This window comes from Anoplopoma fimbria, chromosome 12, assembly GCF_027596085.1.
Source record: "Anoplopoma fimbria isolate UVic2021 breed Golden Eagle Sablefish chromosome 12, Afim_UVic_2022, whole genome shotgun sequence".
Classification (NCBI taxonomy): Eukaryota; Metazoa; Chordata; class Actinopteri; order Perciformes; family Anoplopomatidae; genus Anoplopoma; species Anoplopoma fimbria.
Window position 1 is genome coordinate 23,872,632 of NC_072460.1, and position 27,956 is coordinate 23,900,587.

The window sequence follows — 27,956 nt, forward strand, 5'->3', positions numbered from 1 at the left end:
CCGGGGACATACTAGAGAGGAGATATCCAGGCTTTCATGGTCCTCCCTTGCTTCCTTGCCTCCTCTCTCCTCACTGCAAACACACACCAGGATCCTGACTCCGGTCCAGACATGTAGTCTCGTTTTCCAGCAGCCAGGAGAATTTGTAGCCTTCAGCTCCCATTTTTTTTTTTCTTCCCAGCAGCAGCATCATCTCACGATATCGACATAATGTGGCTTCTTGCTCTACCGGAGGGGAAATAACCAAATATGTGGATACCAACAGAAGAGGAGAAAATCGGAGTTGGTGAGTCAACTGCGCCTTTTATTCTCATTATATCAACGTTTGCTTTCTAGTGTGTGTTTTTTTTTTAATTGACTTCAATCATAAAGCATTATAATGGGAATTTTTGCACCAGAAACACCCAATTTTCTCATCGACACCCGCATAGGCTGTGTGTGTGTGTGTGTGTTTTCTGTTATTATGTTATTACACCTTATGAGAAATAAAAAAAAACCCACACATACACTTCTAATGGCTGAGATACACGGGCAGGGACTGCATAGAAAGGGGGGAAATTGCGTGGGATGATACACCACCTTAGAGATGCTATCGCAGTCTGTACACAGCCGCGGGCGGTGCTTTATATCTGGCTCCATCACTCTGTAGTTGTGTGTTTTAGTAAAAAAAAAAAAAAAAAAAAAATGCGTCAATGTGGCATTCTAGCCCTTTTTTCTTTTTAGTAGCATATCTGAAAGGGGGGGTGAGAGAGAGAGAGAGAGAGAGAGAGAGAGAGGGAGGGAAAAAATAAAAAGAACCATTCGTGTTGAAACCACGAGGGGGCATCGTGACTGCGTCCCCCCTCCAACAGGTGTAGGCTGGAGTGAAGCTGGAGTCTACCTGTAGATGGGAAAACTGCCCTAATGCTGCAAAAACAGGGGTGGGGGTGTACTGCACTACATTCTCTCTCTGCACGTTTGCACTTTGACCCCCACCTCCCCCAGAGGAAGAGGTGGTGTAAGTGCAATTATGAGTATTTCATAACTCAGATAATCCTATTATGTAGGTAAAAAGAAATGTCAAAGCGAGCTGTTTGAAGTCTAATAAGTCAACAACAACAACAACAACAAAAAAGAAGAAGATAATTCTGTTATTAAAAACTGAACACACAGCCACGACACAAACTATGATGCTCCTATTAGGGGGGTTTCATCAGGGCAGTGAGTCATGTCCAGATGCTCCACAGCTTTCACACACACACACACACACACACACACACACACACACACACACACACACACACACACACACACACACACACACACACACACTTAAACACTTTATTTGGAGGCATTACAATCTGCCATGATGGTTTCATAAACACTGCAGGATGAGAGGATGGTCCTCCAGAGCATCAGCTCAGCTCTCCTCCTGGCTTTGCAGCAACATTATGGAATGTGTTCTTCATCCTCCATGCATCCCTCACAGAGCCACTGCAGGGGTTTTTAACAGTGGAGGAAGGTAGTGTTTTGTCTGTGTGTGTGTGTGTGTGTGTGTGTGTGTGTGTGTGTGTGTGTGTGTGTGTGTGTGTGTGTGTGTGTGTGTGTGTGTGTGTGTGTGTGTGTGTGTGTCGGTGCAGCCTCCGCATCATCCAGTCAACCTGGCGCTGTCCGCGGTGCTGAAATGCGGGGTAGCAGAGCCGCCGTGCACCTACACAGAACCAGAACGTACTGTACCCTTGGTAAAGCAGCCCGTGTTACTCTGGTACAATTTACCCCCCCTCCCCCTTCTCTCTCTCTCTCTCTCTCTCTCTCTCTCTCTCTCTCTCTCTCTCTCTCCTCGCCTCATATAAGGTGTTGACATGGGTTCAACATTTCACTGTGGATGAAGCCCATCTGTGTTGTCACAGTGGCACCATTTTGCACATTATTTCCCCATCTTTCTTTGCTTATTTCTGCCTGTAAATTGCACCTCTCACCGATATGAAACTGCGATGTGTGTGTGTGTGTGTGTGTGTGTGTGTGTGTGTGTGTGTGTGTGTGTGTGTGTGTGTGTGTGTGTGTGTGTGTGTGTGTGTGTGTGTGTGTGTGTGTGTGTGTGTGTGTGTGACAGCCGGGCCTTCTCCCTCTTCTCTCCGTGTTGTCTTAATGGGCTCCGTCTAAACAAAAGGGAAAGCAGTTGGAGACCACCTCATGAAACGTTAATGCCTTTTCTTAGAATCGCTGCCTATTCATTACTGTGTTTGTTTATGCAGGAAGTAATATTAGTTTGTAAATCACATGTGGAGTGGCAGCAGAGGCCTGGGTTGGAAGGCGGCTCGGCTCTTTTCCTCCCTGGAACTGCAACAGATAATCATTTTAATCACCAACTAATCTCTTATTACTGGTTTTTGGTCCTCGTTTAATAATTAGTCTGTAAAATGTAATAAAATACCCAAATGGAAACGCTCGCTTTGCAGTAAAACACGAAATATGAGCTCCTTGTGATATAAATTGTTAATATCTTGAATTTAAGTTATTAAGTTGCAATGAATTGTCAAAATTACAACCATGAAATAAATCCTCAGTTTAGTCTTCTTGGGATTTCTCTGATTTGAAAATGAGTCACTGATGGATTTGTCTCATATAAGCAAATCATTTCTCTGCACTTTTGTTAGAGAGAGCTCCGACTGTAAGCCCGCACCTGCCCACATGAGTGGAATGAATCATAAAGTCAGCTTTATATTATTTATTTTTGGCCACAGGACGCGGTCCAGACGAAAACTTATATATATTTTTAAATTAAATCTGGATTTGTTGGTTTGGAATTTTTAAAATAAACTGTAGCCAAAGCATTAAAAATAGAAAATACACCATAAAATGATATGAAAACTAACAAAACATTACAATTGTTATATAATAACCCTCAGGTTGTGGCATGTGGATACACATTAGAGGATATGCATTAGAGGTTATTAAAATCTTTGAAATCTGGGATTACAGTGTAGAATTTGCCAAAAATAAAATGTTCCTTAATCCATTGACTGTTTTACATTTTAGAAGGAATCGCATTTCTGTCTCAACCTCTCCTGTGGAGCAGTGACCACATATTCTGCCAGGATTTCTTTTTGTGTGTGTCTTTAGCAGCACATGAGTAATAATCAAGCAGGCTTGGCCACCGTTATCTGAACTGGACGGCTCAGAGGATCAAACGTGTTCACGACAGAGCAGAAGATAGAGCTAATGTTCAACTCAGAGTGGGATTACAGAGATTAATGTAGCAGAAAGTAGCATTTCTCTGTGGGTTTTAGCCATGATATTTAGTAGAAAAGTTGCTCAGCCTCATTTTGGTGAGCACTTCTTGGATTCATAACGGGCTTTGGATCACACAGTTCCTTGGTACTGTAGCTTAACTGCACATCAGCACTGTAAATACACTTTTTATAGTTGTGTACATGGTCCTTTTAAAAGTGTTTTATGATAAGAGCCTCATCTCGCTGCTACACGGACTCCTGCAGCCGGTTAGCGTGCCTACATTTCCTGTGACGCTGATTTTGGATCAGATTTGGTAAAATGCTCCTGTACCCTCTCCGGCAGGAATCCCTACGTTAGCAGGACTTCAGCGCAGTAATGTGTCAGAGTAAGTGAGTGTGCATTCGAGTCGTGCCGAGCAACATGACTCAGTGGGCGAAGCCCGGAGACCGTTTGTGTGAATTCTTTCTTTTTTTTTTTTTTTTTTTTTTTTTTTTGAACTTGGCTGGATCTGGGACAGGACTACTCAAGCAGGACCTTCGTGGTCCTCGTGCTCACATTGCATTACTGGAAGCGGGGTTTTAAAGGATTCACTCAGTAAGCAAGCAGCTCTGCTCCAGTTGTACACCAGTCACGATTTAGACTGGAACAAAAGGGACGGAAGAAACCCAAAAGGAAATATCAGTGCTGCAGTTTGGAGGAGCGCAGTGTCCTCTTTAATACAACGTTTCCCAGTACAGAGGAGCAAATAACAGATAATTCATAATCCATGACAGTGTTTACTGTTGTACTGGCAGGTTTTTTGACGACATCTCCCCTCTCTCTGCAGAATATGTATCCCCTGTGAGCCGTTGTGCAGTTAGGTGCTCTCTGTGACTCTCACTGACTCAATTACAAGGTCACCAGGCCATGTGTTAAGCTTCACTGTATTACATATAGGGGAAAAACATTCCTCAAGACATGGCAGCATGTTATGATATTTACACTGGAAGGTGATACTTGTGTCACTTCATCTGTGGTAAATGTTGTTTGTAACGAATGATAGCTTTCTAATTGGGTTTGGCCTGACTATAAAATGACAGAGAATGACAGGAAACAGGAAAGTGAAGGGTAGACAGGGGAAATAGGTCAAAGGTCACCGTCAATAGATCGTCTCTAAATACCTTAGACTGTCTTTCTCTGGACATATGTGCTAATTCTATCAGTGGTTTTTGGAACACAGCAAAGACAAAGTAATTTAATCTTTATAAAGAAATACACTTTGCTAACAAACCTTTCAACACATTAGGCCCCATGTGTTTGTGGAGCTACAACTCTCTGTTTTAACACATCGGAGGGCTCGGAGTCGCCACAGTTCTTCTTGCAATCATCACCATTTATATTTTTTACTGCAGGATTCAATCAACAAGGTTGAGTTGGAGGTTTTTAGTGTTCACTCGGCTCCCTATTACGTTTTTTTTCCCACTAAAACACTGTGTGAGAGCAAGCGAATTAGCGAATTGATGCCTCTTCGATGATTTTAAAATGTATTTTTACATTTATGTACCGTTTTATCTCCGGTCTCCTGAGTCTAAATCTTATTTTAAACCTTGATGCCTCAAACTCACCAGGTGATTTTCCTCCAATGATAGACTACAGTGATATATTGTGTTAATGTCATGGCTTGAATGTCATAACTTCTGCATAATTAAATTCTAGGAATGTTACGTTTGTCCTACAGGAGCTGGTGATGGTGGTTATTATGTGCGTTTATGGACAAACTAACTCCAGCGTCTGTTCTCACTTCACGCCGACACAGAAAACTAGATTCCTAAGAGACTTTAAAAATGTTTGGTGGATATCTGAAGAAGAATTCAGAACAGAAAATAGAGAATATTTTGTGCTTTGAGAATATATTTTGCCTGTTGAAAACACAGAGTAAATATCTACTCTTTTGCTATAGATCTGTTTAGTTTTTTAAATCCAAAGAATTTAACATAACCATACTTTTTTACTTTGTGATGAAACCTGTGTGGCTTTAAGTTGTAGTTCTGTTATTTATTTAAATGTATTTCTTTTAAAAGTAACTTGCTTTTGGTCTTTATGCTTTTGTAAGGTTTATAATTATATCTGAAAAGGCTTTTCACCTCTTTGCTGCCATCAACATCCTCACTTTGCTTTAAACTGCAAAATGTCACAACCAGATTACTCAAGAAATCCCACTTTTGGGGAACTTCTTCCTCGGCTGTAGGAGCTGTAGCTTCTCAGACCTTCGATGAATTCAGGTTCTTGCCCTGTGCTGTATTCACTTGCACTTCATAATGAAATGTTGTGAAACATGGATTGGCTTTAACCTACAAAACCTCAAACAAATGAAACATTCTTCAAAATGAGTGGATCGGATCACAGGTCGGATTAAAACAAAAGAAAAAAGGGAGCAAATATACAGTAACTTTAAGAGATCCCTGATCACGTTCCTTTTGCCAATTTATACTAATTGATGATAATTGAGGATCCATATTGGTAGCTATAGTTTCCATTTATATGTTTTATTATAGCAGCTGATCTATAAGGCTCCAGATTATTTTATTATTTTTGCCACCGTCCCAAAAATCAGTTCAACCGCACTTAAGTCAGTAAACCATCACATTTTCTAAATGTCATCCTTTTCCTTTGTTATAGTAATTCAAAGTGTTTTTTTCTTCATAAAAACACATCATTCAAATGATAGGGAAATAAAATATTGTATTTTTATTGATTAAAACAATTCTTCTAATTTTTTGGTTTCAATTATGTATTACAAGCACTATTAAAAAAGCAGTCTTGCGCCCCAAAACTTGATAATAAATGAATGCAGTTGGTGTCTGAGTTATGGATGAGTAAACATATATATATTTGTCGCACATGGAACAATGGAAGTGTGGTGAGGTGAGAGAAAAGCGGCGCACAGAAGGAGCCTCCTCCTGTGCTCGAGCCCCATAATTCCTCCCAGTGAGTTACTGGTTACACAACGGCGTCCATAAGATGCCATGTGGACTCTGAATGCAACTAAATAGAGGGACAGTCTGTACTGATACACCGTTGCTAAGTACAAGTGTTTGCTTTTGCCAACATTTTCCACTGCCTGTCCCGTCAGCCCTTCCAACATCCTACGTTCAACATGTTGAAGTAGAAAGATGAATTTTGTTGTGTGTTGTTTTTGTGTTTAGGTGTGTGTGTGTGTATGTGTGGATATGCAAATGCCGAAAGCTTTTAGGCACAATGAAAGAGTGTTTACACAGCTCTGAGTTTTTTTTTTTTTTTTTTTTTTTGTGAGGGTGGACTATGAAAATATGAGCCTGCTTGATGCGCCCATCTCTCTCTGGAAAGCATGACAAGCTCATCTCGTTCTGACGTGGCCTCCGCTAGAGAGTCTTTCAAACGGTGTGAGTGCAGGTTTTTTTGCAATTCAAATGAAATAGAGGCCATTAAAGAATAGCACTCTCAAATAGGGAAATACTTAGCCCCGGCTGGAAAAAGGACACCCCGAGGCAGACTGGAAAAAAAAAAAAAAAGAAAGGTGACAAGGAGGCTCTTTAATGTCGATCGGTCTCTCCGACTCTAATACATGCCCAATACGCTTGACTTGAACACGAGTGCCATGCAGCATCCAATAAGCTTTGCCATTTATTTTTTTTTAAATGCCCAGATCCCCGCAGCAGTTACAGTGAAGAAAGCCCCTCCAGTTTTGTAGATCATCTGTTGCCATAGTTACCCGAGCGCAGGAAACCGAGCACTCGTTTACCCTCAACCAGGCAACGGAGCCGAGCCCGAGCCCCTCCTCCTCCTCCTCCTCCTCCTCCTCCTCCCCCTCACTGGGTCCCCTGGCTAGTTCATTAGCATAATGATTCACACCAAACTCTCCTTGAAGGGCCACCATTTGTAGGTTTTTTTTTTTTAATCATCAGTGGAGCCCTGTCATCATTAAACAAGTTTGTCTTCGCTGAGGCGTTTGTGTTACATAGATGAACAGAGGCAGTGCTATTGTGAAGGCCTTTTTCCTGTGGCATCAATCCCTAAAGGAATAATCATGCTTTTAATCATATTTTTTTATATGTATGGTCAAAGACTGCACTGCAAAAAGTAGTAGGCATGGAAGATTTATGCTAATACCAACTTATGATAAAGCAGCGTTTACTACTAAGCAGTTTGTGTGGGCTCTATTTTGGGAGACAGTTCAATTAACTTCACACTGCACAAAAAAAATAGGCCGCTTAAAGAATTAATTGCCTATTAAAATGACTACCCACTTCAGGGTGGGAGCTTGTTTACAGTTTGCTAAGCAGTGGTTCCTGTGTGACACCGTGTTCAGATGTATTAAACAGCTTATTGAAACCCCAAAACACCAGCTGTGTGGAGGCACAACAGTGGGAGGGGAGGGATGTTGCTTAATCAGAGGTCACATAGATCAAACCATGCATGGATTATCTTTTTTTATTCTTGATAGTCAACTACTATAAGGTCAAATATTTTTGTCTCATGATTGTTTTTGTCTTTTTTTTTTCTGCACAGTGATCTGCAACTTCCGATCATCAATATGCCAGGCCCTGGTGCTGGAGATCGGGGAAACTGTGCAGATTCTGGAGAAGAGTGAAGGTAAAAGCGATTCGATCTCCTTTGGCAATGCATACTTATCATAAACTGATGCACGGTTATTGTGTTTGATTGTAAATGTTCTGCAGAAAGATATCAGGTATGTAACTGTTGTGTGGCGGCCATTTTCACCCAGGGACTTCAACGTCCTCCTCAGTGATTTATCAGGGAATTTGTTTGTTTTTTTAGCTATATTGGGGGTAATCTACATTCTGCAGGTAAAAAGTCGAATAGTATTTATATTTGACAACTTTAAGGACAAATAAATTAATAAAGAATTCTGTATTTGTCCAACCAGAACTTGTCCACCAGAACTTTATTCCTAGCAACATGGAGAGGGCTTTGAAACCGCATCTCAACTTTTATGTTGGGAAATTATACTTTAAAGTCTGAATGGGAGTTAGAGTGTCTTGATCTTCTCTAATGTGATCATCCCCAATAAAACGGAAATATTTAAGTGGCGTACAATAGAGTGCTGCACCAGGGAATGAGTCAGAAGTTTTGCACTTAGATGCCTGAAATAAGGCCTGTGGTTAACACAAATTTAAGAGATTATGAAGTTATGTTATATGATATAAATTTGTTATGAAATATCCCTGCTGACAAGCGGCTAAATGAGACAACAAATGTTATCACACGGTTGCGTGAGCTTGGTGTAGTTCCTTTATAGCTAACGTTAGCCTTTTCCTAATGCAGATAGCATTCACACTTCAAAAATCCTAAAAGTAGTGTTCATTTGTGAAGAATATCTTACTGAACAAAACTTTTAAGTATGTTTGTCACAGAGATTATTTTCTGCAATAATCCAAAACCCAATGTGGTGGGAACCAGTGATGCTTACCTCCTGGCTCAACATACACTTCCTTTGTCGCTAAAAGTTACATATTGATTGATGGATGTCATGACATTATTGGTTTAAATGGGTTGATATATGTAAGCACACGTCCTATTTTGTTTCACAGGAAGAAAAGATGATTGGATTTAATATAGAAATACGTAGAAATTAATGTATTATATTTGGTAAATAGTTTCACAGGCATTTTTCCATTTAATCTGGATTTGAACAATTATAATCATAATATGTATATAAATTCCTGTCAAGAACTATGTATGATGGAATAATTAAAGGTAAAATAGAGGCAATGTTCTGAAACACATTTTAGTTAGAGTCTAGTTCAGTTTAAAAGCAGTTGTCGATTTTCCAGATTAATTTCCTAGAAAGACTTCTGCCACTTAGTGTTAAATAAAACGTAGAGAAAGGATCACTGGAGCTTACTCAATGAATAAATTACAAAAAAATCTGTTAATTATATAATTTTAGTATGTGGGGTTGGTTGTCTGGTGGGACTTTGACTCATGTACACAGTATTTGTAAAATCGCTCTAGAGTACAATGGATGGCACAGATTCAGGCTGAACCAAAAAAAGCCTGTTAACTCTGATAAATACCAATAGTTCAAACATACTGAGCTCATTTTTATCTAACATTTGTTGAAATTTAATCCCATTACTTTTCTCAGCCCCTCCTTTTTGTATTTTTAATCCATCATACTGGTGATGTAGCCGAGCTAACTGCAAGGTTATTTTACGGAACCTCGGCTAACTTAGAGCTGCCTCTATCTGTGTGTTAGTCTGTGGCTAATAAGTTCACGCTGACTGACTAAGAAGTGTCCACAGCCTCATTTAAGAAAGGCATGTTTTGCTAATGATTGTCAAATATATGTATATATATATATATATTTCTAAATCATGTTAGCTTTTGTGTTAAAGGCAACGTTTTAACAGCAGAGAATGACATTGACACTGACATTTACAGTAACTGTTTAATTTGATTTGTGGTGGAAAAAAACTAAACTAGGCTGCAGCACTCCACCAACCTCTTGTATCATGAAACCAAGTACTTAAGCAATATTATGTAATGGCACATGTTGTATACACTCTCATTTGTCATCGTGAAGTTTTCTGATGTGTACTTTGCTCTTCCTTTAGGATGGTACAGAGGCTTTTCTACCAAGAAGCCTTCTATCAAGGTAATTATAACAGCATACACAAATTCTGGTTTGACATTGTGTTGGGTCCTGCTGTCTACAATATTTAGCATTTTAATGAATTGGGATTGATTAAAGCACTTCACTAGATTAAAACTATTTGGATTGTAAATAAAAAACCTCTGGGCAAACAGTATTTAATAAATAATAAATTGAAACCAAGATTTTATTATGAAGAGTCACCAAAACATCTGTAAAACTGGTTGCCTTGTAATACAAACTGTTCTCCACAGGAAGGTTTTATCAGAGTCCATACATATTTGTGAATGATAATGTGATGTGAAAGATGCTCATCCCAGAAATAACTCTGTCTAGACAACAAAGAGCTTATTGACTGATTAATTTATTGAATAGAGCTTTGATTTGACAAAAATAGAAATCTCCTGACCTGTATTTTCCAGATGTGCTTTCATAAAAATACAGTTTTAACCAAATTGTTTTGACTTCATAGCAAAAAGCAAAACATGTAGTGTGTTAATGTGCCAGCTTCAACATGCTATTCACAAATAGTGACAAAAAAAAACTACAGGGAAATTAAATAACAAGAAAAGATCAACTTATGATCTTTCCTTATCAGCGCATCCTCAACCCACCAATCTGACTATGTGTTGTTTCACCATTGTGCAGTTTCTCTCCTGTGCAGAAATCTTTAGAAAATCCACATTTTGTTTTCCTTTCAGCCAGCAGATGGTGCAATTAGTGATTTGAAAACCAGTCAATTTTTTTACCCAAAAATGCTGTTTCTAAAAAGATAAAATAACAATGTAGTTCTAATCCATAACATTGAAGAGATTGTCTTTTCAGTGACTTCTGCAGGAGAGATGCAGCACACACTTGTTAGATCTTTGATAAAGGCAGAGTGAAAGTTAAGATGGAGGAAAGGATGGGGGAGATTGAATCCAAATCTCTTACTTAACAGTCATGCATGCATGCATGCAGCATCATTATGACACATCCTGCTCAGTAAGAATAAAAAACCATAGGTGCAGAACTCCGAATGATACAACACCATCACCGCTGACAGAGATCAATACTCTGCACTGCAGTAAGTGGTTATTATATACGACTGACAAATCTGCTTCCCATGGGATTGATTGTTCAGTAAAGACTGTTTATGAGAGACTCCCTTCTCCATAACCTGTAGCAGAGCTGGAGAATAAACCACACAATGGTGGAGAGTTTGCATATCCACGATGCACACCGTAGTCTCATCAGAGACATGAATAGCCGACGTATTATTATAAACATGAGAGCAGGTAATTCTTTGCTATTTCGTACGTCCAAACTGAAATGTTAAAAAACTGAAGTGTTATGTGATGCTGCTGTAATGTTTTAAAGAAGGCACAAAAGCTGTCCAGTCCTGGTATGTGTAGGTGTTAGTGGCTACATGCTGTCCTTCTCCACTCTCATCAGCTATTTACAGTTCTTACTAACACCCCTCCATTTTGTTATGTACTCTGCTGCCCACATTCAGTCGCCCCCATACTCTCTCTCTCTCTCTCTCTCTGTGCTGAGAGGAATTAGTTGTGCTCACTGTGGCCAATTCTCCACATCTGGCAGATTAGAATAAGAAAGATGAACTGCAAGGGTGGCAGTTGGCAGCACTCCGGTCTCTCGTGGCCTTTCCCCTCGCTAAGCCAAGCCACAATAGGGCTCCTGCACATTACTCTGCCTCTCGTCTCTGAAGTGTCTGCAAACAGTATCTTTTTTTTTCTTTCTTCCCTTTGCATGGCAGAGAAAATGTCAGCGCACAGCAAAGCAGACATTGTCAAAATACGTATAAAGGGAAGCGTGATCTTGCATTTTTCTTCAACACATTATATGTGTCGCCAGCAGAATTGTATAATCTCCACTCAAGACAGTCTAGGTTTTTTTTTTTTTTTTTTTACCTCATAACACAAACACAACACAATACTGTACATTTTGGTTCCATGTAGCGGCAGAGTAAAGAACGTGATCCTGTCACACTCGGTAACATCTCGGCTCCTTCCTCTCTGTCCACAGGGTATTTTCCCAGTCAGCTATGTCCACTTGAAGAAATCCACAGTGACCAACAGAGGGTAAGTTGTATGATGAAGTGTTTTTTTATTTGAGCTTGCTCAGCATCATAATTGACCCTTTGCTAAGCCCCGCCCCCTGCTGCTCCTCTGTCAAGCTGTCAGAGCTACCATGGAGCCCACACTGTCACTAAAGTTATATCAACACATTTATTGGGAGAAACGAAAAAGTGATTTCAGAGAGAAGCAGATAGAAGGGTCTACACTACGTATTTGAAGGATATCTAAAAAGCTTACAGTTACAGATCACAGTGTAAAAGTGAACCATCACATCACCTGGTGAACGAAACAGAAGACAATGAAATTAGGGAACATCAGTGTTCCTGTAAAGCCGGGTAGATCTTTATTCACTGTTACAATCATTAAAAAGCAAAAGCACCACGTGTATACATTCAGTATAACTTCAGTTGCTAGCGTAGCATAGGGGTGCTAACGATAGTTAATGATGTGCTAATGGACTTTTTAGAAACCTATATCTGCTTCCAATCTCCGGGTAACAAGTATCACTATTACACAATGTTTAACCATGACGAGCTCCAAATCCACTAAACCAGCCTGAACAATGAAGAACATCTGAAACAATGGATGAGAGTCTATGGAGCAGAGGCGGGTGGTTGTCGGCGCCTGGTTGCAATTGCTACGCTATGCAATTGGCCAGTCTGCTACTGTGGATAAGACCAAGCGAAGGGTCAATAAGGGATGAACTTGTTCAACTTTTATAATTACATTTTTTTTGATGTATCTACACTACCCACATATCCACTCCCACAGCTTTCCTGTTCTTCATGCTAATTCCTCACATCTTATTGCATGTGTCCTCATTCTTTCGATTTTATAAAAAGGTATTTCTCGGTTCTTTACTCTCTTGGTAGTGAATACCACTACTCAGCAGCTTTTAAGGCATTTTCCTGTTGTTTGCTAGCAGACAAATGTGTAAAGGAGGCACATTTACACAATACAAAGTCAATGGAGAGCGATGAATTGTTTTTTCCCTCCGGTGTGGGCGGGACTTAAATGTGCAGTGACACGAATAGAGTAAAAGAACACTTGCAAATCTACAGGAAACATTACATTATCTGTGAATTTAAATTGATGTATTATTAAGTAGACGTATATAGAAAAAAAAGCGAGTTGATTTATTGCATACGCAACAACATCGGCATTGGTTTCTCTTTACAGATGTAACGCTGTATTTATTGAGACATATTGGTGGATGATGTGAGCAATGATGATGAGACAATTTAGTTTAGTCTATGCGGGTCAGTAGCTCTCCTTCACTCATTAAACAGGGAGTTTCATACAGATTCATCAAATGTCAGCACATGATGATCTGTGACGATCTAATCTTCAAGACAAATACCAGCCGCTGACACACACACACGCACACACACTCTCTCTCTCACACACATGTACACACAGCGGCGGTCATCTACAGTTCCCGACACAATGGCCGTCCATGGCTGTAGAGGCCAGAATAAAGGCGAGGACAATAACAGGCAGCAGAGCTCTTTATCAGCCTGAACTCGTGGGTGTTAGCTCAGCAGACTGGGAGCTGTGGCTCGGTGTGGATTGGGAGTTTACTGTCATGTCACCCCCCCCCCCCCACCCCCACCCCCTCCAGTTGAGCTACCACATAGCAGGAGGACTCTCGATTGCACTCAAACAATTAAAAGTGCAGACTTGGGAAATTGACACTGTCCCTCATCATTATTTAAATATAACATTACATGTGTGTGTGTTTGTCAGTCCAGGTTACTCGAAAATGTAATTATTTAAATATAACATTACTCATTACTTTACTTTCTGCACGGTGGTGTGGGGGCTAGCACTGTCGCTAGGGGCCCGGGTTCAATTTCCCGGGCTAGATGGGCCTTCTGTGTGGAGTTTGCATGTTCTCCCCCTGTCGGTGGGGGTTCTCTCCGGGTTCTCCGACTTCCTCCCACAGTCCAAAGACATGCAGCTTAGGTTGATTATTGACTTTAAACTGCCCTTAGGTGTGGATGTCTGTCTATAAATGTCAGCCCTCCGATAGTCTGGCGACGGGATAAGCGGTTACAGATAATGGACGGACTCCACTCCACCTTAGTCCCGGTGGCGGCTAACCTCGTCCACTCGCCAAGCTAGCATGTTGCTAACTACTGGTGTTACTCTGTATTCTGTGACCACTGTGTGGTGTTTTAAAGGGGCTCCACTATTATATAGATGTTACTTTGTACAAGTGGTTATAGATATTACTTTATTCCGTTTTCAAAGGAATAATGTGCAGGAATTAAAAACAAAACAATGTATAGATTTATATTCCATTAGAAGTGTGTGACAATGTGTGTGTCTACAGAGAAACCCTGCCCTTTGTCTGTATTTTATCTTTACATCTTCTCAATTTGCTGCGGACATTTCTGGGTGTCAGCAAAGATCCTTTGGGCCTCACATGGTTGGTGTATCCCCCGGCCAATAACAGCGTGAAGGCTGCGCAGCCTGTTTAGGACGTCTAATACAGCCGCTTTGTCACACCCTTAACATCTGATTCTGAGGCACAAAGCATTACATCCATGGACACAAGGCCCACTTTAGCTCTGGCAGATACAAAGTGTCCGTGTTTGAGGAACGAGGACATGTTGTTAAATGTTTTTGTATTTTTAATGTGCTCCAGTATTCCCCTTGCTCCTCGTTCTCTCCTCTGCTGAGTGCAGAGAGCAGCTCTCAGTGTGTCAGTTTGACCGTAAGCAGCCTCGAGCCACACACACACACACACACACACACACACACACACACACACACACACACACACACACACACACACACACACACACACACACACACACACACACACACACACACACACACACACACAATGTTCAGGATAAAGTCTGCCCTGCGGCTGCAGTCATTAAAAAGACACGTTAACGCGGTACCTTCCCTCAGGGTTGTGCTGAGGTGTGGAAGTGTTTAATTGTGCTTTGGAACGTAACTGCCGCCAAACGATCGGAACAGAAATGACGTTTTATTCCTCTGATTCATTTGCTTTGGCGTCACTTCTGCTCTCTAGCTGGCTCGACCAATCGCTGCTCTCTCTGAGCCAAAAAGTATGTAAACATATTACATCTTTAAAAGCTGGAAAAGAAAAGGCAAAGTACTTGACAATAGTTTGATGCTGCATATTTTTGTTTAATTTCCAGACACAGTAGAGTCACAATTTCTGACGGCCTCGGTCAGAAATGTATCTTCAGTTGACCCGAACCTGGAAGAAAATGCTGCATCCAGCAATTATCACATACTTGGCATTTCTGTCGCCTTCTACTGAATAACACACACAAAAAAATCTATCAGGGGTCCGCAGAAGTACCTGTCCACCGAACGCACAGAGACCAAACTGATATCAAACCTCAATAAATGTGCCACTAAGACGACAAACAAGTCAAACCCCAAATTGTTGACGTAACGAAGCATAACTGGGATTAGCAACTGTGATGTAATCACTGAATTTCTAGTTTTAATGCCTCAAACGGTTCATTACTGTTACTTACTGTTACTTACTGCATTACTGTCCAACGCTGGTATTTGTGTGTACTCACACTCGTGTTCGTGCTTGTTTTGTTTATTTGGCTGCAGGCTGTGTGAGACGGTGGTGCCCCTCGAGGACCCCATTATCACAGAGACCACCTCCACACTGCAGGAATGGGGGGTCTTGTGGAAGCAGCTCTATGTGGTAAGTAGCACTACATAACAATTCATCTTCACTCATCTTAAAACAAAACACCAAAGCAATAAATGTGAGACTGAATCTAACTTTACCAAGATCTCTAAGGGAGACAAAGAAATTGAATCCATTGTTGTTTCATTTGCATCCTCCTTAGGGGGTTTTGGTGGAATAAGCTTTTCCAGTATGTTGTCTCCTCCCTGCACATAATTCAACACCTGGTAGAACCAGTAGGCATCGTGAATAGAGATACAGTCTAAACATACAGTGACAGCTCCTTTAGTTTCTTCCCCACAGCATGTCGTTCTGGGTGTCACCCTACATTTTCATATACTCGATCTATGCAGGAACAGAAATGGTGGTTGGACACAGATAATGGCCTACAGACATGTCGTATGCAATTTCATGCTGTGTCATTCAGTCCTAGATTTGATTTAAGCCTGCCCCTCATAGTTCCTGCGCCATCTTAAGATCCAGCTCAGCTCGCCACCTTCAGTCCGCCTCTACTCGCCGGGCAAAAGTGATTACTGGGAACCCAAAACGTCCTTAATCCTGCGACGTTGTCGAGGGGGCAGGCAGAAAATGGTTGGTAGGGTTCTGAGTTGGGAGCTGAGTGGATACGTTGCAGCGCTGGCAGCGGGTTTTTACATAACCTCTCGCTGAGGACTGCTCATGCTCTGAGCAACTGAGGAGCCCGAGGCTCTGGTGTGGTGATGTAACTTCCTCTGAAGCTCGACTAATGCGCAGCGCTGATTTCACAGTGCTCGTTTTTTGGTGCTCACCCTCTGTGTGATATGGGCCGTGTTGCCACAGTTGCATCCATAATAATGGGGTGTAGCATTGGCTGGATGTTGATACATTTCACCTTATTGTTGCCAATTACAATCCATGTTATTACTTCAGGGAGCAATGGCCTAAGCATAACTGTGTATCTGTTATAATGTAGGTAATTAGCCCCGCAGAACAGGCACCCGAAAGGGCTCATCAACCCTGACAAAAATCTTTGTTTTCCCAGCAGCCTTTGAGAACATGCAGTGTTTATCCTCATTAAATTTACATCGGCATTGTGGCGCCGCTTAATCTTTGCATTTATGTAAACAAACCTGGGCGGTAATGTGGTCTTGTCGTGCCATTAGGGAGAACAGAAAATGCCTGAATTAAAAGTGTCGTCCTTGGTCTGCGAGAAATTGGTGATGAAATGTATTACCGTTAGGAGGTCAAAGCGGACTTGCAAGGGGAATTCTTTTTTTTTTTTTTTTTGTTTCATTAACAAAACCAGTGGGCTTTAAATATCTGTAGCAACACTTATTTATCCTGCGCAGGCTGGAAGAAGTGCTTAGAATGGGATTTCATCTGAGTCTGATATCAGAGAACCAGACTTCTGTCTTATTACTGTCCAGCTTTGTAGTAATAGTTATACTATATAACAAACACAACAGATGAAATCAAGTACATTCTGGATTAGAATTTCATTAATAGTCCCTACAAAGATGCTGCACAAAAGAAGGAGATCACATGCCCTAACTAATGCTTTTTGTTTGGCTGCTTCAATAGAAACACAAGGTGGATCTGTTCCATAAGCTGCGTCATGTGATGAACGAGCTCATCGACCTGCGTCGGCAGCTGATCCAGGGTCACCTCGCCCAGGACCAGACCCGGGAGATCAAGCGGCACATCACCGTACGGCTCGACTGGGGCAATGAGTGAGTTAACCCCTCGCACTGAGATCGGCTCCCAAAGAAATACACAATATTCCTTTGGCACTTGGAGAGATCTACGACACTGGATGAGTGGGTGCGAAATAGCATCCTCCATGATGTAATTTTATGGTCATTTAGCAGATGAGTGAATCTCAAGCGGCTTAAAGTCAACGCACATCCCCCTGGAGGCACTGTAAAGCCATATTCTAACTGTTCACTCCCTCGTACTGAGCTGTGACAGGCATCCATAACAGAGATAAAGATGTGATGGCTCCGGCTCGGCTAAGGAGGGGTCTTTATGTGGATGGCCCATCTGTCAGTTTATTATAAGATTCATTGCACAGAAATTCACTTGAACTACATGTGTTAATGTTAAAAAAAAAAAAACCTCATAGGTAGAGTCTGTAAACTCACTGTATTTTGTTCACCAATGCGTGTTGAAGTCAGTGCTCTGTAGTGCACACTGACCTGAGCGCTGTAGTGATCTGATTTCATGGTCAAGAGATCACAGCAGCGCTGATAGTACTCCACGATTTGAGGCTGCAGAGTATGATACAACAAGAGCATGAACCCGAGGTGTAAGAAAACATTTAATCCAGTGCTGTACTTAACCTCTTTAATCCCTAAAGACTATTTGATGGGTCGCTTTAATACAAACTCATGTTGAGTGTTTAAGTACTTTTCAAACACGTAAATCCCAATTACAGATCCAAATGTTTCCAAAGTTTCCAAAAATGTTTTATGCACAAAACTACTCGAAGAAAAGTCGGTTGGATTTGATTTTTTCTTACATTATATTTTTTACTCCATAACATTTACTTCTAATGTCAATATTAGACCATATTTCATTCTTCTGACAGCAATTTTTTTTACAAGGAGGAAAACATTATAATAATGATAATTATTTCATGATGCATTGCTGGAGTTTAAACCAATTAACAGTACATTATGAAAATAAGAAATGCTTCCATTATGCAGAATGGCCCCTTTTACTATTGTATTGTATTATATATGACATCATTGATTATTAAAATCATGCATTAATATATATTAATATCAGTGTTTTAATGTTGCAGCCATTCGAGGATAACATTTATCAATTTTAAATACTGCTGTGTAGTTACTAAACCTACAAAGATTCATGATGTTTGATATTAATAAGAAATCCTGTGATTTTAAATGAAATCTTAAAACAAAAGTTCAACATCTTGAGAAATAAGCCTTTTACCACTTAATCGTGGTCCTGAGCAGTTGCCAGGCAACCTGCGGAGACGACAGGAAGTTAGCCAAGAGACAGTCTGGCACATTGAAACCCCCATTTAAACAGCAAACAGACACTTTTACACTTGATTTTTGTGCAGATTAAACAAACAAGATAGAACGTGTGAATTTGTGAGCTTTTAGAGGTGCTGGTAGGCAGATTTAGCCACTTTAAGGCAGATCCATGTTGTTTCCTCCTGTCTTTGTGCTAAGCTAAGCTAACATACACAAACATGTATCTTACTTCATCTAACTCTCCGACAGAAATCAATAAATATATTACACATAATGTCAAACTATTTATTTTAAAAGTTTAATATTTAACATATTAAATATTTTAGTATGTAACATAAATACTTTTATTAGACCTAATAAAAGTAACTGTACAAAGCATGGCTATAAAGAAATGTTTAAGATTTGATTTGGATATATTAAAAAGTTGAATGAGGCAAGTTTGTAAAAATCTTATCTGTAATAACCAACTCCTAGTGAACAAGATCATAAAGAATGAATACGTAAAGCTCAACATTTAATGCACTTACACTAAAAGCTGTAATGTGACATTGTTTGATTAAGAACCTCATTTTTTTTTGATAAGCTCTGATTCATGTCTTTTTTTGTCTTCTTTGTAATTCCTAATACTTAATCCTTTCTTTCACCAGGCACCTCGGTTTAGACCTCGTTCCCAGAAAAGAGTTTGAGATGGTGGATCCGGATCAGATCAGCATATCAGAGCTGCACAAACTGGTACGTTGGGTGTGAATATTCTTCAACCAGTGCATGCTGTACAAAGTCATCCCATGAATTATTGAATACAATAAATTAATAAAGCAAATGTGCATTCTATGACGGATAGAAATGCAATTAAATCCTTCTGCATGCATTGATCTATTGCAATGACTAAAATGATGCCGTCTTAACACACTATGACCTTTTTTGTATTATTGCATAGCCTGGTTTTACATACAAGAACGTGTTGTTGGATGTGTAGGGATGTGTGAAATGTACCGATTATCAAATCATCCATAAGAAGGTGACTCACAAGAGAGCGAGCGATTCAGCTGTCGGAGCTGCCTCATGTGACCGGTTCTTTATGCTTATCTTACCGCCATATTGAGCGTGTCCCTCTTCTTGCATGCACGTGACTCTCACTAGCGTGATTGCCAGCTTGCAGACATGATGCAAAGTTACAGTCCCCGGGTGAAGCTATGGGAAAATACATACAAATCAATTTTTTATTGTTTAATTTTTTATTTTTTACATATTTTAGTCTTGGTTGCTGTAATCCAGCAAGCAGACTAGAATCGCATTTCCATAAATAAATAATGCCTCAAATGTATTTTGGCTTCAGTGACATGTGACTTTCAAACACACACACACACACACACACACACACACACACACACACACACACACACACACACACACACACACACACAGAGAGACACACACACAAAGAGAGAGAGAGGGGAGAATAACTGAAGCAGATCCAATTTTAGAAATATGCGATTACAGCACAGATGTAATACTGCTGGAGACTGTTATCCAGGAAGGGAGATCCTTTGTGGTCAGAAGTCAAAGCTCCATATGCTGATCGAAACACTCCAAACGCCCCACAGCCCTCCCATTATCCAATTGCCGTGTTTCTCGGCTTTGCACGCAGAATGTTTGTGCACTAAAAGCTCGGTCCAGAAACAACAGCGAGGCTCTTCCTTTGCCAAAAAGCCTCCTGACTCTGTCGATGAAAGTGAGCTTGTTTTTGGCTGGTCGCGAGGCCTTGGCACCTCGTCAGGTAGGGGAGTAGAGGAGTTCTTTTAGGCTGCCGAACAGAGTGGTGTGTGTGTGTGTGTCTCTGTGTGTGTGTGTGTGTGTGTGTGTGTGTGTGTGTGTGTGTGTGTGTGTGTGTGTGTGTGTGGGCGACACCGGCTTTGTCCTCTCCTCTCCCACACACTCACGTTTTGCCTCACGTAGGCTCCCTCTTAGCGCTGCAGGAGCTGTAGTATAGTCCACTCGGCAGCATACGTAGGTGAAAATGTTGGTGTCGCTCAGGTGGTGTGTGTCTGAAGCTGCTGTTAGGTATATGAGTGCAATGCTGTGTGGGAAGAGCAAAGAATGGACCGACTGATCTGACATCTTTGCTTTGAACCTTTCCGTCTCTTTCAGCATGTATCCAGCAGACACTGTGGTCAGCAAAGCACAACGCAGGTATAGTCATTTCAAAACTGTTTATAAAAATCATCAGAAACTTTCATACTATGTTGGTCTCTTCATTTCTCATTTTGAATTTCTCTCTGATCACTCTGGAGCTAGTAAGTGACCTGAAGTCAGGGAACTCATCACCTTTAGACCTGGTGATCCACAAATGTCTCTAGCTGGATGACGTATTTTGTAGGCCAACCTCGGAAGTTAGAGTCCCACTGGTTCCCTCGAGAAAAAGCCAATTTTTCTATTTGATTTTGGATTATTGGAGAAAAATAAGCGCAGTTGAAAACAAACGTTTATGATACTTTCACATTTTGTTCAGCAAGATAATCTTCACAAATGAACACCACTTTAAAAAAATTTGAAGTGTGAATACGTTCCCCATAAGTAAGAAGCTAACGTCAGGCTACAAACGAACGACACCACGGTCACATACACGTGTAGGACGATACTGTAGAACAAAACATTAAATCTCTTAAGCTCTTGTTAACCACAGACCTTATTTCAGGCATGTAACCTAGAACACATTCAGAAAACCCATTGACTTTGAGACAAGGGAACCGAAAGTGCACATTAGCTCGTAGGGTTAAAAGCCCTCCATAGATTATTAAAATTACAAGGTGTCGCTGCAATGTTCCATAAGAAGCTCATACCAACTAAAGGTTCCCACTGGGATGACAAAAGCCCAGATGTGTTTCATAAATGATTCTGTAGGGCTCTTTAGAAAGTTGTGTCTTCTGAATTTCATTTGTGTGGAAAAAAACAGTTTGAAGACTTTTTAAAATATTCTGTCCTAGTTTTTCATGTAGACCCTTGTGAATCTTCCATAAACTCACATTTACCGATACAATGCCCTTAAAAGAATAGATGTCTGTCCATTAAATATGAAGCTACCACCAGAAGCTAGTTAGCTTAGCACAGAGACTGGAAACAAGGAAAAGCTAGCGTGGCTCTGTTTGAGGGTGACAAAATAGTCCCTCTGACTTTTGAACAGTTCTGCTCCTGAAAATAATGTTAAATAAACAAGATATAACATTAATCAGTGAGCATAAGAGAGGCGGAACATGGATTTTAATACATTTTGACAGAGTAAAGACTGACTGCTTCCTCCTGTCTTCCATCTTTGTTCAAAACTAAGCTAACTGCTGGTGAAGACAGACAGACCAAAGCGTTGCTGCTAAAAAAAAAACCATTTAACAATAAAAAAGTATTTAATTTGTTGTCATCGTTTTCATTGAAAAGGCAACAATATCCCTGATACTAGTCCAACGATAAATCTAATTTCTATAGGATAAATGAAGTAATTTCCAACAACAAAACAGAAAATATGGCAGATTGTGATCCTCCTTGAAGACTGAGAGGGACAGAATCACTGAAAGTTTGGTTAAAGTTGCCATAAATCATATAAATACAGAATGAATGTGCCCTCCTCCCAGCATCCTCTAACAGCAAATGCAGACCCTCCACAGCTGCAGTTTCCATCATTCATTCATCATTTCTTGTAATGTGCATGTCTACTCAGTCTACTGTAAACAGCATGCACATGTGACAGGAGGGAAACACACAGGAGAGCATTTATCAATGAATTATTCACTGCTTACACTCCCCTCATTGATCTGTTAAATAAGCTTATCTATACACAGAGTGGCAGGTACTTGGCCTGGCTCGCAGCACGGACCCGTCTAGTCACTTTCTTCTCCGTTTCCCAGGGTGACAGCACGAGACAGCGGCACGGTGACGGTTGCCGTGTCCCCGTGTCTCACCACCTCTTCATCAATCTGAAGAGCTTCACATACAACAGCATCAGCGAGGATGCAGACGTCTTCTTCTCCCTGTACGACACTCGGGAGGCCAAACAGATCAGGTACCACAGGGGGAGGAGGGGGGAGAGATGTCAGTTCACCCATAACAATAATCCCATATTGTGTGTGCATGCAAAGAGCAAGCACACACAGTATGTCCACACACTGTCTCTGACCGGCAGATTGACCGAGGCATTCTGTGGTTGACAGACACTCTGAAACTGTGAACTCGGTTCTTTTTGCAGCGAGAAGTTCATGGTGAAACTGAACAAAAACGGAGGACCAAAGAATCCGGAGAAGGTCGATCGTCTGTGTGCTCTCTTCACGGTAATGTATTTTCCCCTTGTTGACATAAATACACAAACAGAGACGCACCTACTCCTCAAATGTAAAACAAGCAATGAAACAAGGAACATTTATTTAGAAAACCCGACAAAATAAGAAACACCCCTAGAAGAAGGAGTCATGCAGCCCAATATATGTATCATCATGCAACAATCATGCGACAGTGTTTGCTGAAATGTAATTCTAATACTGTATATAAACTTGTATATAACAAAAGTAACGTTATGTTAATTTTATGTTAATATTCATATTAATATTAATGTGTATTTATTTTATTTTGATGCTTTGGCAACATTGTTTTTTTGAGACTTTCATGTCAATAAAGCCACATTGAATTTAACTGAAAAAAATACAATTTTTACCATTTCTCTTTAGGACCTGAGCAGCAAAGACTTGAAGAGAGACCTGTACATAGTTGCACATGTCATAAGAACTGGTAAGTGAAGTAAAGTGATTAATGACAGAGTTTAATTAATTTTTTTATTTATTAGTCCTTCTTCTAAGTTTGTCCCTCTCCTTTTATTTTTGTTTCCAGGTCGTATGCTGCTAAACGACTCAAAGAAAGGCCCGCCTCACGTGCAGTACAGACGACCTTATGGCTGCGCCGTTCTCGCCATGAGTGATGTTTTCCACACCATCACGGACCTCAAAGAGGAGAAGGACTTTGTGCTCAAAGTGTACACGTGAGTACACATGCGAAGCCCTTGATTAGAAATAGAGCAGCACAAAAAGAGAACTCAATAGCATTTTCTTTTAAAAGTGCAAAAAAAAAAAACCCACAATCGACAGCTGTCAGTATATTTTTAAGCTGCATGGCGTCTGTTCTTCTGGGTGTAGAGTTAAAGAAGCATTGGAGCGGGAATGTTCCTGCAGATGTCGTGCATGACAACCTAGCGCTTCAGCGTTGATGCCTGGTGTGTTTTGACCAGAATGATAATGAAGTGTCCTCCGGGAAAATCAATAGCTGCTCACCCCGGTGCCTGAGATAGGGCACTTGGCGTGTCGTGAATCTGGCTGCTTCTGTTAGGCTTTCGCCACAGAGAGCCACTCCTGTACACCGGCCAACGCAGTGAAGGAGGGTGAGACACGGAGAAGGAGAAGGGGAAGAGATGGAGATGGAGATGACACTCGGATAATGGAGAGAAGTTAGAGGACAAAGAAGAGAAGCAAAGAACAACAAGCTCAGCATATCCTTGTGTCAGTCAACAGCTAAGAACGTCTCCTTGTGTCTGCGCTGCCCTCCTCAGCGTCCTCTCAGGGTCAGAGGTCATTTGCACACTTGGCAATCCTGTTGTGTGTGTGTGTGTGTGTGAGAGACATTTCTTCCTCGTGTTTTCAGGATAACTTTACAGCTCAGTGTGAGATAAAGATTTCCAGAATAGAAAGCTGTCGTTTTTATTGGATTCTTCTGCCGAGGCGAAGAGCTCTTCCCTTTAAAAAAAGAAGGGAAAAAAAAGAAGAAGACGCAAGCAGTGATTCAGTGCCGAGCTGCCTCCAAACTGTCGGCTCCTATAACGCTCCAGTCTGTGCATTTCCCCATGCCATCCCAGGGGCCTTCGGGCCCACAGTAATGAAAAAGGCTGGTAGAGAGCTGGCTGTCAGGTTTGCTTAGTGAGCTGTGCATTTGGGCTAATGTGCTGCTTGATAGCGCCTCCCCCTGCTGCTACCTTTTCTCCAGGAGGAAATCGGCTCTGGGACACATGCTGTTCATGTAGTCCCCGTGCACTCAGATCCGATTCCTTCCATCTGGGCTCCACTAATGGGTGCGTTGTTAACTGTCCCGCCCCAACCTGTCCTTTTTTTTTCTGTCTCCAGGTGTAACAACGAGAACGAGTGGCACCAGATACAGGAGAACATCATCCGCAAGTCGAACACAAAGTACTCAGCTCCAAGCACCAACTATGGTAAATATGTGTGTCTCTGCAGATCTGTTAACCTGTTTGGTCTCCTCAGTGATTAGATTTGCACCTTTTTTTTTTATATGTAAAGCGGAAAAAGTCAACGTAAATGTTTATTGCAGATGTTTTTTAATCCCAAAATCCAGTCTTGGGTCATGTGACTGCTGATATATATACAGTATATTGGCTAAAGAGAAGGATATGCAGTTATGGTTTGGTATCTAAACATACAGACAGTTTGGGTTTTATTTTTCCCAGATTTTGAAATTTCCACCCACTCATTTCTTTTTAAAACATTGAAAGTCTCTCTAGACACAGCGTCATGGTGAACATGCTGTCTACAGTTTTTATAGGAATTATTATTTCCTTCGTAGAAAACACTTCCAAAGATAATTGTGTTTGTACGGTCTGTCGATTATTCTGACAAGACAGGAAACTGTTTTAGGAAAGACACGTTGCTTTTGACGACTATGTAAAATCAACAAAATCTAAATTATCAATATTATGCCAAAAAGAAAAATCTTTTTTGTGAATAGTTTCAAGTTAAAATGATAATATGAACCATGAGAAGATTAACTTATATTAACTCTAACTATTGTTCTAAATTAATGTTCATATACTATTTAGGAAACTCTTCCTTTAACATCTCTGGTTGTATTAAGTTATTGCTGTTTTTGCATTTGCAATGTAATGAAGGACGTTGCTTTTTCCAGATTCTTGAAGCAATATTTCAACATTCGGCTTTTTGGCTTTCTTAACGAGAGTTAGCTGAAAAAAATCTGTACTACGATGTAAATAAGGATCTAGAGAAAGCTGCAGGTTAGCTTAGCACAAAGATTAGCACCAGCTAGCTTTGATCTGCACAATAGTTATAAAGCATACACCTACCAGCACCTCTAAAACTCATGAATTAAAGCCTGGTATCTCTTTCTTGTTTTTATTCCAAACAAACACATGAACACTTTGTGATTTTACTGGGGATTATGTGAGGGGAATATTTCATGTTTCACTACTCGCAGCCAAGAATCAGAAATTGTCCTTAGGTAAGCTAATCGACTCCTGGCTGTAGCTTCGTACTGAAAGGACAAATTAGAGAGTGGCATCGATATTCCCATCTAACTCTCGGCAAGAAAGTGAACAGGGCTGCAGAGTCATTTCTGAATTGATTGTTTGGCCTATAAAAAGTAAGCAGTGACGTCTTCGTATTTCATATTGTTTGTTCATAGAAGACTTTGAAAACAAGCCAAATATTCACATTTTAGAATCTTTCAGAATTTTGTTAAAACATTTTAAAATGATGATGAACTGAATATGAAGATTGTTTTCCTTATTATTTTTTCTGTTGATCGACAAACCAATTAGGCAATAAGTAATAGTTTCTGCTCTGAAAGCGAATAATTTAAATCCCCAAATTCATTTTTTAGTCATTGGATCAGACAAAAAAACCACGTTCGCCTCTGGTTTATGTATCAATAAATGGTTTTACAATCCAAGATGGAATAGAAACTACACCCTGATTTTTATGAAAATCAATTAAAATGACTTCACAGTATATGACCCCCTCCTCATAGCTGTCTTTGTGATAATAATCACCTGAAGGAGAAAACACATCAGCTCAGCTATTGTGTTCGCTCCTATGAAAAGGTAAAGCAGGTACCTTTTGCTAAAGATTGCTAATCTTTGTGCTAAGCTAACCCGCAGCTTTTTCTAGATTCTTATTTACAAGGATCGTGGTACAGATCTTTTCACCTAGCTCTCGGCAAGAAAGCAAAAATGTCAAAGTATTCCTTAAAATATCTGGTAAATAACACTCTTACCGTGTGGAGTTTTATCAAAATGGCTTCACGATTAAATTCACTATTACTTCTCTTTCTTTATGAGCAATTCACAGTTTGATACGTGACTCATTCCTCACAAACAATCTGTCACTAGATTTGTGTGGTAGCCTTTATTTTTTCCATTGTAATCCACTACACCATTTCTCCTCCCTCCCTCCATGGTTCTGATCACGTCTCACTCTTGTGTCTTTCTTTTCCTCCCCCACATTCTGACTAATGTCCTTTTAAACCCCCCTCTGTCCCTCCCATTGTCCCTTTACTGTCTTTAACTTTCCTCCCACAACCCCACACCTCCTCAACCCCCCCCCCTTTTCCTGCTCCCCCCAGGCCTCATCATCTCCCTGCAGCTGCTTCGGGGTGAGCTGGAGCAGATCAGACGGGAGAACCAGGCGGTGTTCAACAGGGCCCTGGCTCTCACGCGCAAACTGGGCTTCCCAGATGTCATCCTGCCAGGTAAGGAGCACGGAGCAGTGGGCGGTAATGGGGGAGGAGGAGGTTCAGGGAGGAGGTGGAGGACAGAAGGCTTCAGGAGGATATGAAAGGAGGAGACGGGCACTTCAGGAGGATATGAAAGGAGGAGACGGGCACCGATGAAGGACAGGGATAGGACAAGAAGGATGTAAGAACAGCTAGAATAGGGGTTAAAGATTGTATGGAAGTACTGTAGTTAAATACAACATTGAGGTACTTCCATTTGATGCTACATCATACTTCTATACTGCAGCAGAAAATGTTGTACATTTATCTTACTGCTACAGTTACTTTTCATAGGAATTAAAAACATTCACTAAGCTGATAAAATACAATATTTGTACGACATTTGTAGAATACTAGTGACCTCTTATTACATGTTAGATGTCGATGAATTGTTAAAGCTTTAAAGTTTCATGAGGCTCAAAGACGTAAAATATATATTTTTTTGAACTTTTTCTTCTTTTGTATCTCATTAATCATTTCATGACCCATCTGTTTTATCTGGTGACCCATCAGGTGACCCGACCCCTAGGTTGGGAACATTAAATAACTGCAAATAAAGTAGTTAAAATTAGACACACAGCAACTAGCTACAACTGCAAAATGCTACTTACACACTGACTACGTTTACATGTACCAAATATACCAGTTTTTGCCCTTATTTCAAAAGAGAAGATATTCCCAATACGATTTTTACATGGCTAATTAAGATGAATATTCCACTAATATTCCCGTTTAAATGCAGCTGTGCATAAACTCTGATTAACGTAAAATGACCCCATGACACGTCCTTAGCACCTGGACCAGTGAATCTC

At 40.6% G+C, this 27,956-nt stretch overlaps 1 protein-coding gene across 1 annotated transcript in view; it reads left to right on the plus strand.

Annotated features, from left to right (window-relative positions):
* Nucleotides 1-249: 249 nt before the first annotated feature.
* Nucleotides 250-27,956, plus strand: part of LOC129100199 (dedicator of cytokinesis protein 3-like) — a 55,742-nt gene continuing 28,035 nt past the window's right edge. The window contains 14 exon segments of the mRNA XM_054609772.1: nt 250-286; nt 7,741-7,824; nt 9,810-9,850; nt 11,873-11,928; nt 15,535-15,631; nt 17,177-17,325; nt 19,245-19,329; nt 20,746-20,787; nt 22,494-22,648; nt 22,832-22,913; nt 23,307-23,367; nt 23,467-23,614; nt 24,747-24,835; nt 26,995-27,120. Coding sequence (XP_054465747.1) covers nt 250-286; nt 7,741-7,824; nt 9,810-9,850; nt 11,873-11,928; nt 15,535-15,631; nt 17,177-17,325; nt 19,245-19,329; nt 20,746-20,787; nt 22,494-22,648; nt 22,832-22,913; nt 23,307-23,367; nt 23,467-23,614; nt 24,747-24,835; nt 26,995-27,120 — 1,252 coding nt within the window.